Source organism: Hemicordylus capensis, chromosome 6, assembly GCF_027244095.1.
Source record: "Hemicordylus capensis ecotype Gifberg chromosome 6, rHemCap1.1.pri, whole genome shotgun sequence".
NCBI lineage: Eukaryota > Metazoa > Chordata > Lepidosauria > Squamata > Cordylidae > Hemicordylus > Hemicordylus capensis.
In genome coordinates, this window is record NC_069662.1 from 62,073,952 (window position 1) to 62,091,540 (window position 17,589).

Below are 17,589 nucleotides of genomic sequence, written 5' to 3' on the forward strand. Positions count from 1 at the left end.
CTGAGATTTCTATCAAATCCCTGGATTCTCAGTACTACACTTTGGGAAACCCAACTAGAAATGCTTCAAATGCTTGAAATGGGAAGGCTTCATTCCTCTTTCTTTTTGGGGCACATCTTATCCCACTCAACTTATGGCACATGAAAAACACAAGTAGCAATCATGACCATCATGGGAGTTGTACACACACACAGAGCATAGTATAAAGTGTTTCTTTACCATGGGGAAGATGGACTGTCAATTTGACCAGGGCTCTATTCCTGTTGGAGTCCATTTGGGCAACAAAGCTCTGAACTTTAACCCTGCTAGAAAGCTAAATTTGATAACTGTACCAAAATACCACAGAGCTTTGATTACACTGCAAGGGTGGGGAACCTTGGCCCTCCAGCTGTTGTTGAACTACAACTCCCATCATCCCCAGCCACAATTAGGCTGCGCATGGTGGGAGTTGTAGTTCAAAAACAGCTGGAGGGCCAAGGTTCCCCACCCCTGGATTACAGGCACGATGCAATGCCTTGTAAATAGCAGTCTTAGAAGGGAGATACCAAAAATTCCCTACAAATAACTTGTCCCTACAACTCGAGAGAAATTGAAACAATGGCACATGTGCTCTTCTATTGTCAATTTTACCAAAATATACAGCATAAATATATAACTCTTTTTATTAGCTGTCATCCAGCTTGTACAGATTCTTTTTATCTCAATTATCTTGACTGACCAGAATGATTCAAGATCTTATAATGTGGCTAAATTCTGTTTAACAACCAGTAAAAGTCACCATGAGCTCATTAAGAATCATTTCTAGCTGATCTGTGTTTAACCACTGTATCTGTTTGTAAACTGTACTTGTCTGTGACTGTAATAAAGTACTGATTGAGTGATACTATGGGGAAGAACAAGCTGAACTTCACGCAGGTGCAGCAATACAGAAGTAAAGTAATTCATTCTTCAGTCAAAATGAAAATAAATAAATCATTTAGCACTTACAAGGCCCAAGGCAGTAATTTGGATTCACAACGACAACTCCTATCAGAAACAAGAGGAGACTTCTCCATGCGACTTTCCCCAGCAGGTGCCACTTCGAACATCCCCGCCTCAACATAGAATTCAGAGACAATGTAATCGAGGCACCCATAATAAACACAAACCTAGACAGACAAGAGGGATTAAAAATTATATCTGCTCAAAACAAATCTAGTTATCATATATTAGTTTAAGGATAATATATTATCGTTAGGATTTGGGGGCGCTCAAGCAAGAGACCTAAGTGGTGTGCATTTGCCAATATTTCTTCCTTCTAGCTTTGCCCTCAGAATCCCTACTTGAGGGGGACAAGAGATGCATACTAAGAGAAGACTTGCATGGGCCTACTCCTGTTCCCCTTCTAGTGTGCACATAGTCCTCACATCTCCCCAAAGTCCCACATGACTCAATGGATGTTGCAAGAACTCAGTGTTTTGCTCTGCGTGGTCAGTCTGGGAACGTCAGAAGTAGTAACGTAAGAGACTTGAGCTCCCTCTGATTTTCTCGTGCACCCAGTCCAGTACCAACTTGGCTGAGAGCTTTGTGGATCATTTGCTAGCCTCTGGGGCTCCACAAGTGTCTCAGCTGGGCACATCTTATAGCAATAGCAATAGCACTTACATTTATATACCGCTCTATAGCTGGAAGCTCTCTAAGCGGTTTACAATGATTTAGCATATTGCCCCCCAACATTCTGGGTACTCATTTTACTGACCTCGGAAGGATAGAAGTCTGAGTCAACCTTGAGCCCTTGGTCAGGATCGAACTTGCAACCTTCTGGTTACAGGGCGGCAGTTTTACCACTGCACCACCAGGGGCTCCCAAGATCCTTATCCTAGCATCCTCTTTCCTCTATTGCCAGTCAAATGGGAGTTTATAAGCAAAGCACGAAGGTCTGCCCCTTTGTTTGTCCCCAGTATTTGGTATATAAGCGCAACTTTTCCCAAGCAGGGAAGCTTTTCATACCATAACGTGTGAGAGTTTACTGTAGGACTTCTTTGCATTTTACTTTTTTTACTTTGTATTTTTGTCTGCTTTGAGTCTTTGGGGTCAGGGTGGAACTATCTTACCAAGAAATATATAAGGAATTCTTTAAATGGAAGTAGAGAAGTCCCACCAGCACAGCACAGTAGGGAGGTCCCACCAGCACTCCTATTTCTTGTAGTGCATAAAGAAGATAGCACCACTTCAGAAACCCAAACAAAGTCACATTACTTTGTGGGGGGAGGGGACTTTGTAAATCATGGGCTGGACAAAGACATACTTGAGGGACTGAACTGTGTCGATACTAGATGCACATATATGAATATTTAAAGAACAAATGTTGGTGTTGTTTAGAGCCAATTCTCAAGGACCTTTTACACTTAACAACTCAAATGCCTCTTTTCAAGTCTGAAAGGTCCACACAAGTAAAATGTGTTCCTTTTAAGATATTCAGAAAGGCACACTTTAAAATGTGCTTTTCCTCCCACAGAATAAGCCTGTTTCCACCTGCTTTTGTATAGTGTGACAACCATAGTAACTAGCAAACTGATAAACTTGTATGCCAAAAACCTCCCACCAAATTTCATGTGGGCTGTTTCCTTTACAAAACCTTTTTTTTAAACAAAAATGCAGCTAAATATATTCATATAACAATATGTTCAATCCCCTAATCTTTAAAAAATGCTCAGACACAATACATTTTTTAAAAGCTGAGAAACTGCATGGGAGTGGGTAGGATGTGTGCACTACTGGCTTCTGCTACAAACAGGCAGAACTGGTTGAGCTTGATGCTGAAGGAAAGATTGCTTACATGAACACAGTGCCATGAGTATGCTCCCATAACAGCCCCAATGGTTCAAATTAGATTATTATTAGTGCTCTTTGTATAGTTGCTCTTGAGAAGTGTTTAGATACTCCAGGTGATCAAATGAGGCAGCTAGGCTTTTGGCCAGGACTCCTCACTGGAAGCACATCACCCCAACCTTGAATGGTTTGGATTGATTGCTTTTTTGTTTCTGGGCACAGTTCAAAGGGCTAGTTATTACCTTTAGTCAAGTCCTAAATTTAGTCAAGCCCTAAATGGTTTGGGACTGGTGCCTCACGAACCACCACCTCCATATGTGCCATCCTGTACACTCAAATCCAGCAAGTTAAACCCCTACAACTTTGGTTTTAGTTCCACTCCATGTTTAACAGCATTTTTTAAGAACTCCCCAGTTCAGTTCTGGTTCAGACACTAACTTTAAAAAGTGATTCAGTAGCTGGTTCATACATTTTGAACCAATTTTGAACTGGTTTAGGATACATTTAATGTAGAATAATATAATACTCTTTTGCTTGCAATGCAAATGTACAAAATGAGTTCAATAATAGCTATTAGCCTGAGGGGTGGGGGATGAGCTGCTCATAGTTGAATTTTAAGATTTTTTAAATACAAATAAAATAGAAGATGGAGTAAATCTCCAAGAAAATAATTTACATTAACATTATTTTTATGCCACCTGCCCCGCACTCACACTACAGCAGTGTAACATGATTGTTATGTGAACATTTAGGAACTGTAATTCTTCTCTAAGCCCTTTTTTTTAAAAACAATATTACTTTGTGTGCAAACCTGGAGGAGTCCTCATCACTTCTTGAAAAAGAATCTTTTGAGTGTCTAATTACTGAATCACTTATTCTGAACAAGTTACTGCTATTTTTGTTTAGTGGCTTGGATTCAGTTCAGGTTCAAGTAAACCTAGGTTCAGATTCAGTTCTGGTTCACAGGGAAAAAAACCCCTTTCCAGACTGGTTTTTGGATTGGGGTTTGGCTCAACTACTTGCTCAGATCATTATCCAAGGCCTTGCTCCGGGTGTCCTTACTGTCTTGAGGTATGGGAGGACATCTAAAACAAGCAGGGCTTTCTCAGAGGTGACACCATCACTGTGGAATGTCTTCCCCTCAGAACTCCAGCTGGCTCCTACATTACTGTTCAGTGTTCTGTTAAAACTTGCCTCTTTTGCCAAGCCTTTGGGGGAGGTTGAAATTTGCTTGCGACTTACAGCTTGCCTGACAGAGTTTGTGGTTATACTTTTGTGGCACAGTTGGTTGGCATTTTGATAGGCAATGGGACACATTAGTGTATGTTGTTTTTTATGCTGATTTTACACTGCTGATTTATTATGGTGTTTTTATTACTGTACTAAGAGCTACCTTGGGTTGTCTATGAATAGCAGAATATTGAAGCTGACATATATACATTGAAACATTTGTTCTTTGTTGCAATTCTCTCTTTCTATGTCATAATTTACACAATAAAAAAAGTCTGGGGAGAAGAATACACACACACATATGCATGTATGTATGAAAGATAGCTACAGGTTGCTTTCCTGTAACTTTGGTTCTTCTAGTGGTCATCTGTCTTTTTACACAAATGGGCTATGCATCTGCACAGAGACCTCGTCGGAACCTAACAAGCTCAATTCTCCTGCTTTGGGTAGGAACCCTGTCCCCAGCCGCTATATGCGGCTATGCCACTCCTCATCCCCTCAGTCACTGAGTCCAGTTTCAGTAGACCCTGCGAGGAGGACAGGAGGGCATGTAAAAGGACAGATGACCACTAGAAGAACCAACGTTACAGGTAAGCAACCTATAGTTCTTTGACGTGGTCTCTGTCTTTTACACAAATGGGTGCATAACAAGCTAGCACCCAAGGAGGGGGGAAGAAATAGAAGCAATATGTAATCTGCCAGAATTATTTATTTCAGAAACAAGTACATCAACTGAAAAGTGACTACAGGACACTCCTACCAAATACAGCATCATTCCGTGCCCTGGCATCAATAGCATAATGATGGAAAAACGAGTGGGGCGAAGCCCAGGTAGCTGCCTGGCAGATAGCGTCCAATGGGACTGCATGATCAAAGGTGACAGAGGCTGCAACAAACCTAACTGAGTGCGCCTTAACGGTTGCAGGCAACTGCTTATGAGCCAATTGTGGAAACTATCTATCTAGACATGGATTGGGCTGAAACTTGGAGACCTTTATGTGGCCCATCATAAAGAACAAAAGAGAAGGAATTTTCCTCGACTCAGCAGACCTCTGGACATAGAAGGATAACGCCCTTCTAATGTCCAAACAATGCAACCTTCGCTCCGCATCTGAGGAAGGGTTCTAAAAAAACATAGGTAAAGTGAGCGGTGACGAACGGTGAAACATAGAGACCACTTTAGGAGGGACATCTGGCCTGAGCACAACCTTGACCTTGTGGAACTGAAGGTATGGTTGATCAAGCCTCAGGGCCCGCAACTCACTCACCCTCCTAGCAGAGGTAACAGCCACCAGAAGGCAACCTTCCAGGTCATGAGACGGGGCTCAATTGAAGCCAAAGGCTCAAAGTGGGGCCATAGCAGACTGGCCAGAACTATAGACAGATCTCAGGCTGGTGACATGACAGGATCGTCTGGGAAAACATGGGACAAACCCTTCAGGAAACTCTTCACCACTGGGTCCTTAAACCATGAAGCCCGGGTCATCGGGGAATGTGCCACAATGGCAGCCAAATTACCTTAAGGGACTAAAGCTTTAAACCAGACTCCTTAAGGGATAGCAGATATGTACATATATCTTGTACAGAAGGATTAAATGCATCAAACTCATGCAAAGAAGCAAACGAACAGAAACGAGTCCACTTGTGATCATAGGTCTTCCGCGTGGACTGCTTTCTGGCTGCGACCAAAACTTCCTTGAGTCTCAGTGGGAAGTTGGCAAAACCTTCCAGGCCTTCAGATGAAGAAACTGAACATTCAGGTGGAGCACCCTCCCCCCCACCTCCCACGACAGCAGGTCCGGTAGGGCGGAAAGGAGCAACCAATCCGTCACTCCGTCATTTATTGTTACAGTCACAGACCAGTACAATATGAACAGTACATTAGATAAAAGAGTAAACTTAAAATACATTTATATCTAAGACTGAAAAAATTAAGACAACGATAATTTCTTATTAACCAATTGCCAACGAGTATTAATAGCAGCAGCACAGTATCTAGCAACTCTGTTTGTAATTGTAAGCTCAGAGACGCAACCAATCCACCGCCAACTGCCTCAGGGCCGGAAACCACGGCCTCCTGGGCCATCATGGGGCTATCAGGATGGCCCTAGCCCGATCTACCCTCAGTTTGTGCAGCACCCTTGAAATGAGGGGAAACACATACAGTAGCGGGCTCATCAAAGATAGGACGAAGCCATCGCCTAGAGAGTCCTCACCTTCCCCTCCCCTGGAGCAATAGAGGGCACACTGAGCATTGTCCCAGGAAGCAAATAGGTCCAGAGTTGGGACTCCCCATTTAACAAATATGTCCCTGAGAACACGTCGTCCCAAGGCCCACTCATGGGAGACCACCGTCATCCTGCTCAAGGTGTCCGCCTGGACATTCAGGGAACCTTGTATATAGACCTCCTGAGGTGACACCGCATGTGCCACGCACCAATGCCAAAGGTCCAGGGACAGGAAGAGAAGGCTCCTCAAAGACATGCCACCTTGTCAATTGACGTAGGCCTTTGCCGTCTTATTTTCCATTTGTATCATCACCGAGCAACCCACAATCACAGGCAAGAACCCCTTGAGAGCATTGAATATGGCCAATAACTCCAAATAGTTGATGTGCTGGGTCCTCTCCCTGGGGGACCAATGTCTGCTCAGGCGAAACCCTTCCAGGTGCGCCCCCCAATCGAGCTCCAATGTGTCGGTTGTAATCACCCATCAGGACTGGGGAACCTGGAAGGAGGCACCAACTTTTAAATGTTGAAACTTGACCCACCCAAGTTTGGGAGACCAGCGAAGGGGTGTGTGCTCCAAATGGCCTGGATCCTGAAGGGGATTGAATACGTCCAAGAACCACATTTGAATAATGCACATTTGAAGGCGTGCTTGAGGCAGCACATAAGTGGTGGCCGCCCTATGCCCCAATAGGCGCTGTACTGAGCGCAATGGGCCTTTGGCTAAGAAAGCAACAGCCAGCCTTCTCAGAGTACGTATGCAAGCATCTGGAAGGAAGACCTTTTCCAAGGTCCTATCGAATATCAACCCTATGAACTGTATCCTGCGAGTCGGTTCCAACTGAGATTTCTTGAAATTGATTTGGAAACCCAGAATCTGCAGAGTATCCACAACCAACTCAAGGGCATCTGGTGCTCGCCGGGATGAACCAATCATCCAAGTATGGCAGTACCTGCAACCCTCGTTACTGCAGGAAAGCCACCACCGTGGCCAGACATTTTGTAAAAACCCTCGGTGCCGTCGTGAGACGGCTTTGCATTGATAGGGGATCCCCTTGATCTGGAAGCACAGGAAGCGTCGATGCGGAGGATGTATCAAGACGTGGTAATACATGTCCTTCAAGTTTGGGAGACCATCCACATGTCCTTTGCTAGGATGGTCATAATGGTCATTTCCGACAGCATCCGGAAATGTTTGTACACCAGCTGCCTGTTCGGGCCCAGAGGTCCATGATAGGACACCGACCTCCGTCCAGTTTCAGCACGATAAAGTATCAGGAATAAAAACCAGGACTCTCTGGACTGGCGACTCTCTCGATCACATCCTTTGACAGGAGAGCGGTGACCTCCTGGTCCAACTCCAGAGTGCATGGAGTAGTTATGACACTGGCAGAGTCCTGCAGAACTCGAGGGTGTAGCCCAAATGTATGATTGTAAGGACCCACTGGTCTGTGGTCACTCTGTCCCAGCTCGCCACAAATGGGGCCAGGCAAGTCCGGAAGCGCCCTGAGTCATTGCTTCTTTTGGAAGGTGTTTGGGCGCTGTTTCTGAAAGGCCAGCTTACTAGGCTGGAGGCCCGACTTGTATCTTGACTGGAACTTGTTGCCACGAAAGGAACGTTCAGATGGAGACTGCTGTTGAGAAGGGGTCTTCTGTGGTTGATAAGGGAATCACCAGGAAGTTTTCTGTGGTTTGGTGGTCGTGAGCGAATATGACATGGATCATGCCACATTTCTCAGCTTCAGAACCTTTTGGAGCGTGTCTTCCATCTGCTCCACAAAGAGGCTAGAGCCTTCAAAGGGCAGGTCTTCGACCCTAGCACGGGCCTCATGGTTCAGTCCAGACGGACACAGCCAAGCATGCCGTCTGAGCAGCACAGATGTGGCCATCACCTTGGCCGCACACTCCACCGAGTGCCTAGCCAAGTAGAGCTCCTGTTTGGTGACCTGAATAGGCTCGCAGATGAACACTTTAGCCGGATCCTACTTGTCCTACAGCAGGAGATCAAAAAATGGGCCCACTTTTTCCCACAGAAAGTGGTTATAGCGGACGTTATAGGCTTGATAATTGGCCACCCTTAAGTGGAGAGCTGAGGCCAAGTAAAGCCTCCTCCCAAAAGAGTCCAATTTTCTGCCCTCTTTATCACTTGGTGCCAACTGGCTGTGATCCCTGGTCCTTTGCAGAGACGCCTCTACGACAATCAAATTAGGGGTGGGATAATTCTTTAGAAAGGCCTATCATCCTGTAGTTTCACCCTATAAAAATTCTCCAAGTGCCTATTAGGCTGAGAAAGAGTTGCCAGCTCTTTCCAATGACCCCACATGACCCCCAACAATGCCAAGTTAAGGGGTAAAGTGGCCTCCATATCGATAAGGCTGAACAACAGGTCCAGTTCCTCTTTCTGTTGCATACCAATGCTCATGCCTAGGGCCAAAGCCATGTGGGCCACATACGCAGGGTACTGCTTAAGTCCTCCGACGGGGAAACGGGCTTTGAGTCCGACTATAGGTCGAGCAGGGATGACCTCTGGGAAACACCTTCAGATCCCTGATGTTAGTATTGCTCTCACAGTCCAACTCAGGAGCTGGGCCAAAGGCGTCGAACCCGTAAGGTAGTCCGGTTTGCTTCCCGGGTTATCTGGTACTGAAGCAGGAAGCTGTGCTGGCAGTACCTGGACAGGCAAAGCAGCCTGTTGTAGCATGGGAGCTGAAGAGGGCAGGTCGCGTCACTCAGTTCAATCCCGAGGGGAGCACTGCGGTGAGCGGAAACACGGCCTCCCTTCCGAGTGTGAGGGAGTCACACTTGGAAGGGAGGCCGTGTTTCCGCTCACCGCAATGAGCTCACGCCAGCCCCACACAGTTCCAGGTTTCCCATATGCGGGACCTTCCGGGTAACGAGGGCCATATCGAGGCCTAACGTAGTCTGAATAGCGCGATCAATAGTCCATTTGATATCGACCACAAGACCCAGAGTCCCAGCGCCAAGCGCCATAAGAAGGCTCAACCTCACCCAAGGGAGAACAGCGCTCCGACACTCGGTACTGATCTGAACATGCGGGCTCACAACTGTCCCAGGCCCAATCTCATCTGTAATCAGAGGGGCGTTCTTCTGAGTCCCAACGGGCACTTCGATCCCTAAGAGGGATGTGCTCCTGGCACCTTAGAGGGGGAGAACGATGCCTCGGCAGCCATGATGCATCTTCTGCGGGCTTGGCCAGGGAATAGGCCCCCTCTTCTGATGAAGCGTACCCAGGCTCATCCGTAGCCACCAAGAGTTCTCTACTCGAGCAAGCCCGATCAGGTGCTAAGTCCAACCAATTCTCAGCCAAAGGAGAGCTAGGCCGAACCGAAACCGACGACTTTGGTGTAGGATGATCCGAATCCACTTTAGGTTTATTGGCTGCTGGGGTCTTCTTCTTCTTTGGTATAGGAGGAAGGTGCTGACCTGCCAGCAAATCACAAGGCAACTTCGTCTTCTTCTTCCTCTTTGGTATCGACACAGAGGGAATCGGGGAAGATTTTGGTACCACAGGCGCAGAATGCTTAGGGGGGTCTTCCGAGAGCACCGCCTCACTCGAAGCTGTCGAACAATTAGTATTAGGAGGTGCCAAAACTGGTATTGGGTCCAGGTTTTCAGCCTCCACAGGAGCAGATACCGAACGCTCCAACTGCACCGATGAAGCCATCTTAACCAATCGCTTCAATGATAAGGCTTCTGAAGAATGGAGCGCCAGATCCCACGGGACTGCATGCAGGCAAGAAGCCCTATTTTTATGAGTCTGCTTTGCAAACTTCTGACAATGAAGACAGGTCTCGACAATGTGAGATTCCCCCAGGCACAGAAGACACTCGGTATGAGTATCAGGGGAAGGGATTTACGATCCGCAACGAGCACATTTCTTTGAAGTTCGTTGTGACCGGCATAAACGCTGTAGGCCGGCCGGACACCATGATCCATTCCGGACAGGATCGGAGTTCCGAAGAAGGGGAAAACCTGCAAAAAAAAAAAAAAAACCCCTACGCCAAGAAAAAAAAGCTACTATGTGAAATAAATAAATAAATAAAATCGAAGAAGCAGGGAGAAAAACAACAAGGGGATAGATGATCCTACTCGTTGTCAGGCTGCAGACTCCACGATGCTTACTGAAACAACGAAAGACTGAGGGGATGAGGAGTGGCTCAGCCGCATATAGTGGCTAAGGGCGGGGTTCCTGCCCCAAACAGGAGAATTGAGCTTGTTAGGTTCCAACGAGGTTTCTGCGCAGGCGCATAGCCCATTTGTGTAAAAGACAGAGACCACGTCGAAGAAATGATGTATTGTGCATCTACCTTCAAACACAAGGGCTCTATTCTTTCCTTTTCACTGTTCCAAGTGTTTTAAAGGGTCACAAATAATTTTTTGCCCATATTGCTCTTCAGGCATAAAAACAGGCATGTGTCTCTTACAGAGTACAGATATATGCAACATGTACAGGAGACCCTTGACTTTCGCAGCTTCATCTCCCACAATTTCGCCATTTGCAGGCCACTTCCTTGTATACAAATTTAGTTATTGTGGGGGTAGTTTTGGTCATTCCCAGGTTTTCCATTTAGGGAAATCCCTTTAACTACCCTCAAACTAAATTGGTATACCTGGAGCAGCCCACACACGAGCTGAGATGGAGTGCACAGGCTGCACCAGGAGGTTTGAAGTTCAAATATCCATTCTCCTCTGCTTCTCAGGCATGCAGAGATGGATATATAAACTTTAAACTCCCCAGAGCAGATATATGCATTTTAGCTGGTGCACAGGCTGGTTTAAAGTTAAAGTCCGGGAGGTTTAAAGTTTACGTTTAAGAGCCCTATATGGATTATCTTCTGAACAGATTTTGTTGAGTTCTGTCATATCATACTGGAAATCAGGATGAATTACCATGGAAAGACGAGATCTGCTACAGTTAATCCTACAAAAGAAGAGGATAAATTTAGCCCTTATAATAATGGAACAGCTAATAACTATTTTAAGTGAAAACCAAATGCTTAGAACTAAAAGCATATTAAATAATTATTTACACTTCCTTCTGTTTTGCTAAAATATGCTGCTTGGGCCTAATTGCATAGTACATTCAAAACATGTGTAACCAAACCCACATTACCCTTTCCCCCCAGGCAAAGCTATTTTGTAAGGGGATAGTTTGAAGTGGAATAGCAGTACAGAGAGGGGTGCTTAACTCTTTCCTTGCAGTTACCTCTCCACTCCTAATCACGTTACCTTTCTTCCCATGGCGTTCCAAATGGATATTTGCTTTCCAAAACACACATTTGGAATCCTACAGCATGGAAAGTGGCTCAGGGACAATTCAGATTGGAGCAGAGAAAGGTGTATCTCATCACCTTCCCACTATTTCCCTACTTCAAATTGTCACTTCCTGCAGATTTTCCTGGGGGGAAAGGGGGACTGTCAAGATGCAGTTAAATGACTTTGCATATGCTGTATAGTTAGACCTTGACAGCTGTACCCTAGGGATTCTAAGGTGAAGGACTTTGTTAATTTTCCTGTGATACTGTAAGTGAACATTTAGCAGCAGAAAATGCTGCACATCTCTTTTTGAAATTGGCATTTGTTGTTTAGTCCTCAGCTACAAGTATATCAGAGATATCTGGCTCTCTGTCACATTCCAATGAAACGAGTAATAATTATGAACAACATTTTACCATTCCAGCTCTGATGCCTGAAGAACCAGTACTTTCCTCCACCATAATTCACGAACACCATAATTATGAGAGCCATCCTAAAAAGGCAAGAAAAGAAAAGCAAGATCATATACTGAAGATATGAACACATTAGCATACACTGCACAAATTCCACCATTGAAATTGTTACATGTCACTCTCCGAGAAAACAATTGCCAAGAGATTTGATCATGTCTCCAGTGCATCATCTTTTTTCTAAACTAAAAAGTCTCAAATGCTTTAACATCTAGCACAAGTGAGTTGTTCTCTCTGTGGGCCTACTTGTGCAGTAAAGTGTGAAGAACATTAGCCCTGTAGGCCCAGGTACTATTTTCAGTTTACTATATTATAGAAAGTTTTTCAACATGTAGAGTAGGAAATTCTCCTTTGCTGCAAGTTACCCTCTGAATGTGTCCAGGGAACGAAGTCTTTGTAGGGAGGAAGCAGCGCTCCATACTCCAGCTTGCAGTTCACTGCTAATGGAATCTGTTCTGCTTGGGGATCCAAGTTCCTTGAAAACAAAAGGAATGAAGAAAAATTAACAATGCTTGATGGCCTGAATAAAGTTCAAACCTAAATGGAGAACAAAATTAATGTCACACTAGTAATGTATGACCAGGATAGATAGTATGTATTCCATGGCAAATCCTTGGCATGCCAATTGGACTCTCCCCTCAGTCAAGAGAACTATGGACTGATTTGCACACATAATGAGCCACTTGATGTCTGAATGGTTGAATGGCCCCTGGGAACAACGATTGGACTTGAGGTGATGTCAAGTGATACACAAGGGCTGGCAGTGGTGTCTGATGCATGATGGTGCTTCACACATATAAATTAAATGGTGCTGCAGACATCACATGATCAACATGTATGTGTGAACTCATCTTGTCAGCCATTTTTGCAAAGTAAAAAAACCTCAGCTAAGCTTTTGTGATCTATTTGTATATCCCTTGAACCTGCGAATGAATGTTTGACAGTATTAGAAGAGAGAGAAGTCGTATTACTGCATGAGCTTACTGAATTAATAAGACGATCAGTTTCTCTAGGGTTCATCTTCTTGTAAAGCCAATTTCTAATTGGTTCAATGCTGTGAATGAATAATAAAGGGGGGAAATCAGATTCTATTCCATATAACAACACTTAAGATGTTCTTACTATCTATCTTTCTATCCATCTATTTATCGCATGTGATATCCTGACCTTCAATTTACAATGAAACTTCCAGGACAGTTTACAATGAAGGTTAAAACAGTTTAAAAACACACACACACACACACACACACACACAAAAAACTGAACTTGACAGCCATACTCCCTGGGGAAATGATAGTTCCTAAGGAACCTGAAAGCCTCCACGGCAGCTATGTTGTTGTTGCTGCTACCACCTGGTCAGGTAACAGAAAGAAGTGGTAGAGCAGGCTACAGGAGCTCATGGGCATCAGTTGAGGGGAAGTTATCATCATTGGAAGCACAATGAGGTCTAAACTGGACTTGGAATAAACAGGGCTATTCTCCATTTTTGTAGAAAATAGCTTGGTCTGATATTCAAAAGAGTGGGTTTGGGGAGTGTGTTCACTCACTGATAGACTGGATCACTGTGGGAGACTTTGGAGTCAATTTTTTGGCCTATATAGATGGAGCAAGATAATTTGGATGGTCACCAGTGAATAGGTGAGAGGTTGAGTTCAGTTCTAACATTTTGAAGAATGATTAAAAGTTAGCATGTTGTCAATTTATTCCGTCTTTCCCCCATTTTGAATTAATATGCAAAAATCAGTAAATTTTCTTGTCCGTAACTAGTGAAGCATACCAACTGTCACTAGACTTCAGTGGCTCTCAATCACATTCATTCATTTGCAAGATGCATGGCCCCTGAAAGTTAAGGGTCTATATTCTGATTATATCATTTCCATGCACGCTATATTAGCTTTACTGATTATTACACATTTCTGACTTAGAAATCTGGTTCTCAGACAATGTTTGTTGAGGCCTAATTGAGGGAGATGAAGGTCCAGTCATATTTCCACTAACTTGAGGAGTCTAGATGTGCTCCTGAAATTGTATAAACTAGTTGTGCCTGTGTTCTTGGAAAACAGCAAGATTAACATGCAAGGGGAAATCATATACTCTTATTCAGACATCTACTTACTTCACACAAAACTGTCCCACAGTCATTATGCTGAAAACACCCATGTAGATGAGAAATGCAAAGAAAATAGCTGTACAAAGAAAAGTAGATTTAATTATTGAAAATTACTAATAGACATTCTGGGTCAGAATCTCTCATATCAGCACAGAAGTAAACAATCAAGGCCCACTTGAGTTTTATTACGAGTTTAATGCAAAATTATAAAAGTCAAGAAACAAAACTTAAAAATACAAAAGAAAAAAAGAAAAAGAAAAGAATGCCATACTTAAGCATGGGGGCATCACTAACAGGATTCAAGGAATGCTGATTTCTTTTTCACATTATCTAGATGTTTGAAAGGATCCAAAGCTTGCAAAGCTTCTTTGCACATCACTTGGCCCAATAAAGTGATTGTTTCATCTTTCTCAAGATGCACCCTGAGGGGGTAGCACTGCAGTGAACATTTTGTTGTAGGTTTACAAGAACAATGAGAAGAACCATATTATCTACAAAGAAAATTAACAACTAGAAGAGTTGTGAATTGCTGCAGAGGGGATGTAGTTAAAAAGTTCAAAAATTGGGCATGCAAGGAGAAAAAAATGGATTTGAACATAATTATTCAACCATTCTCCTTGACATGGCATTATTTCATTATGACTGTTTCATAGAATCATAAGATATTTGAGTTGGAAAGGACCTTGTACATCCAGTCTAACTCTCTATTCAGTGCAGGGAAGTGCTGTTTCTAAAGAACTCATGGATAGACCTTGGAAAGCAATCACATAATACATTTAAGGGATGTTGTAGCCCCCAAGTCTCAAGGAAATGTTACTAGTATTCATCAACAGAATAAACCGATTGCTTACCTGTAACTTATGATCTCTGTGGGGATCCATGCTCACTCACAACTGGGTCTTCTGCGCCTGTGCAGGCGACCCACAGAATAATCTATAGCTTCATTTAGGTGCTCACCAGCCCTTTAAGGTGTAGTGATATTGGAGCCTACAAAGCCAGCTGTAGAGAACCTCTCTCTTCAGTTCCTGAATTGGCTGCTGAGAAGGGACTGACGACATTGAGAAATAGAGAAGACTGCAGACAAGCCACAGCAGCACAGGTAAGTAAACAGTTAATGCCAGGCTAGCAGAGGGGACAGCTGGGTGGGTGTTGTGAGTGACCACAAATCCCCACAGAGATCATAAGTTACAAGTAAGACACCTGTTTATCTCTGTAGGGACTTATGATCTCTGTAGGGATTTATGATCCATGTTCCCTCACAACTGGATGAGTGACTAGCACCGGTAAAAAGAAGGTGGGTGCTAGCAATTACAATACACTCTTTAAGACCGCCAAACCTTGAAAGAGTTGCTGGTGTGGCAGGGTTTTTAAAAGGGTCAGCAGGATCCGGAGTAAGAGGCGTTGGAAGAGCCCTCCCAGAGACACATCAATTTCTACAGTCTATATTCTTAGAAATCATATGGCAATGCTGAGGAAATGTAAAGAGAGCATGAGCGGAAACATTCCCTCACCCTCAAATGGGGTGGATCAAAGGCACCTGGGGAGCTGCTATAGTCTAGGGGATCCCTAGGGACATGGAAGGCTGAAGAGTGGAAGTGCTCCCTCCAGGGCACAACCAATGGGCAAGCCAGTGTCAAGATGGGTGGGCCACCTGTAGGATCTTAGGAATAGGCAGAGGCGAACTGGGTTCATCAGTGTCAAGACCCTTGGACAAGGTAAAGCCTTTGAAAATAGAACCTGAGGGTGCTGAGTTAGCAGATCCGAGTAGGCGCTCCAGCTCCTTCTGAAGTAGGTTTGCCAGCACCAGAGTCTAAAGAAAGTGCAGCAGGCTGCAATGGCGAAAGGCAGAGAGGAGACTGGGCAAGCATTGATCCATGAGATATCACTATAGGCAATGGTGGCACCGAGCAAACAGGTGAGAGATGTAGAGCAGTTGCAGTGGCGCTGAAAGAAGTCGGCGCCAATGGTGTTGACTATATCAGAGGTGCCATTGACACCGGGGCTGAAGTAACCAACATCGACAAAGGCGGGCATCCGGGATCCAGAATAACTGAAGTCGATGCCGATCAAGGGGGTGAAGATGTCAACCACTTCGGAGCCAGAGGAGTAAGAGTCAACACTGGTGTGGTCAACGCTGAGAGACCCGACAATGTCGGATGTCCCAGGGAGCTTTTCTTCCTCAACTCCAAAGGGGCCGGGCCCAGAACTGAAGCTGCCAGTAGTGAAGACTTGGAAGAGGACAAGGGCCAAGGAGAATAGGAAGCAGCTGGCTGCACCGTGGAAGGAGATGGGGTTTTGGCGGAAGATGAAGTTGAGGACATAGGAGCCAAGTTGATGAGCGCAACTTCGGCAAAGCAGAGAACATAGAAACCAGTGTTGAGGTCAAAGTATGCTTCTCATGCTTCTTGTGCGACTCCCCAGTAGGTCGTGCTTGTGTTTCCGGGAGCGCTCTCGGCCTCTTTCCACAGGCTTTTTAAAGTCTGCAGCTGCAGATGCTGTGGATGTCGACAGGGTCGATGCTGAGATGGGTGCCAACGGCACTGATTGGTTAGACGCCGCAGTTTTTGGCAGTGACAGCGAGCTTGGCCTCAGACTCCCCGGAGAATATTTTCATATAAAGAGGCTTTCAATCATAATTCCCTGCTTAAATTGGTCTTTTTCTTAAATCACAAATAGACCTTGCAGGTACTCGTATTATGACTATCCCCCAAACATATGAGTTGTATTATGAGTTGTAAATATATGAGTTGTATTATGACTGTCCCCCAAACATATGACTATCCCGCAAACATATTATGACAGCTTGGCCATCAGAAGAGGGCATAGTGTCTCTGCAAGTCGCACACTTTAAAAAACTTTTACAAGTAGGCATAGCCAAGTCCAAAAAACCTTCTGAGGTCAGCCAAATCAGAATTAGAATGCCAAGTCCAGAACACACAATCCAGAGAATAGACAAAAAACAATCCGAGTTCAAACAATCCAAATAACAGTAAATCCAAGAGACAGAAGAGTAGTCTGTCTGAAAATACAGTCCAGTCAAGCAGAGGGAATCAGATAAAAGAGTTGTCAGAAATTCAGTCCAAGTCAAAACCAAGAAAAGCAGTCCAAATAACAATATTCACTTTCTCACAGGAACGAGGGAACAGGAACAGATCCTTCATGAGGCAGCATAAGTGGCAGAAGAGAAGGAACTGAAGGCAGCTGGCTTTGTAGGCTCTGATATCACTATGCCCCAAAGGGCCAAAGAGTGCCTAAACAGAGCTATAAATTCTTTTGCGGGCCTCCTGCACAGGCACAGAGGACCCAGTTGTGAGGGATCATGGATCCCTACAGAGGTCAAAAAGTTCTGATGGCTTTCATTCATAGAAACACCTTCACACAACTATTTTGAGTAATTAATACAGTATTTCCATGTAGACATGCTCACACCATTGCTTTAATAAGTCCGTCTGAGAGGTCCAAA

General features: G+C 44.5%; 1 protein-coding gene across 3 annotated transcripts in view; it reads right to left on the reverse strand.

The window, feature by feature from the left end:
• The window catches only part of HGSNAT (heparan-alpha-glucosaminide N-acetyltransferase), a 58,621-nt gene that overhangs the window by 15,984 nt on the left and 25,048 nt on the right, over positions 1-17,589 (reverse strand). For all 3 annotated transcript variants that reach the window (XM_053258763.1, XM_053258761.1, XM_053258762.1), the window contains exons 5-10: positions 14,133-14,202; positions 13,001-13,070; positions 12,382-12,491; positions 11,963-12,039; positions 11,181-11,211; positions 988-1,148 (exon numbers count right to left, since the gene is read on the reverse strand). In XM_053258763.1, the coding sequence (XP_053114738.1) occupies positions 988-1,148; positions 11,181-11,211; positions 11,963-12,039; positions 12,382-12,491; positions 13,001-13,070; positions 14,133-14,202 (519 nt within the window). The remainder of the gene's footprint in view (positions 1-987; positions 1,149-11,180; positions 11,212-11,962; positions 12,040-12,381; positions 12,492-13,000; positions 13,071-14,132; positions 14,203-17,589) is intronic.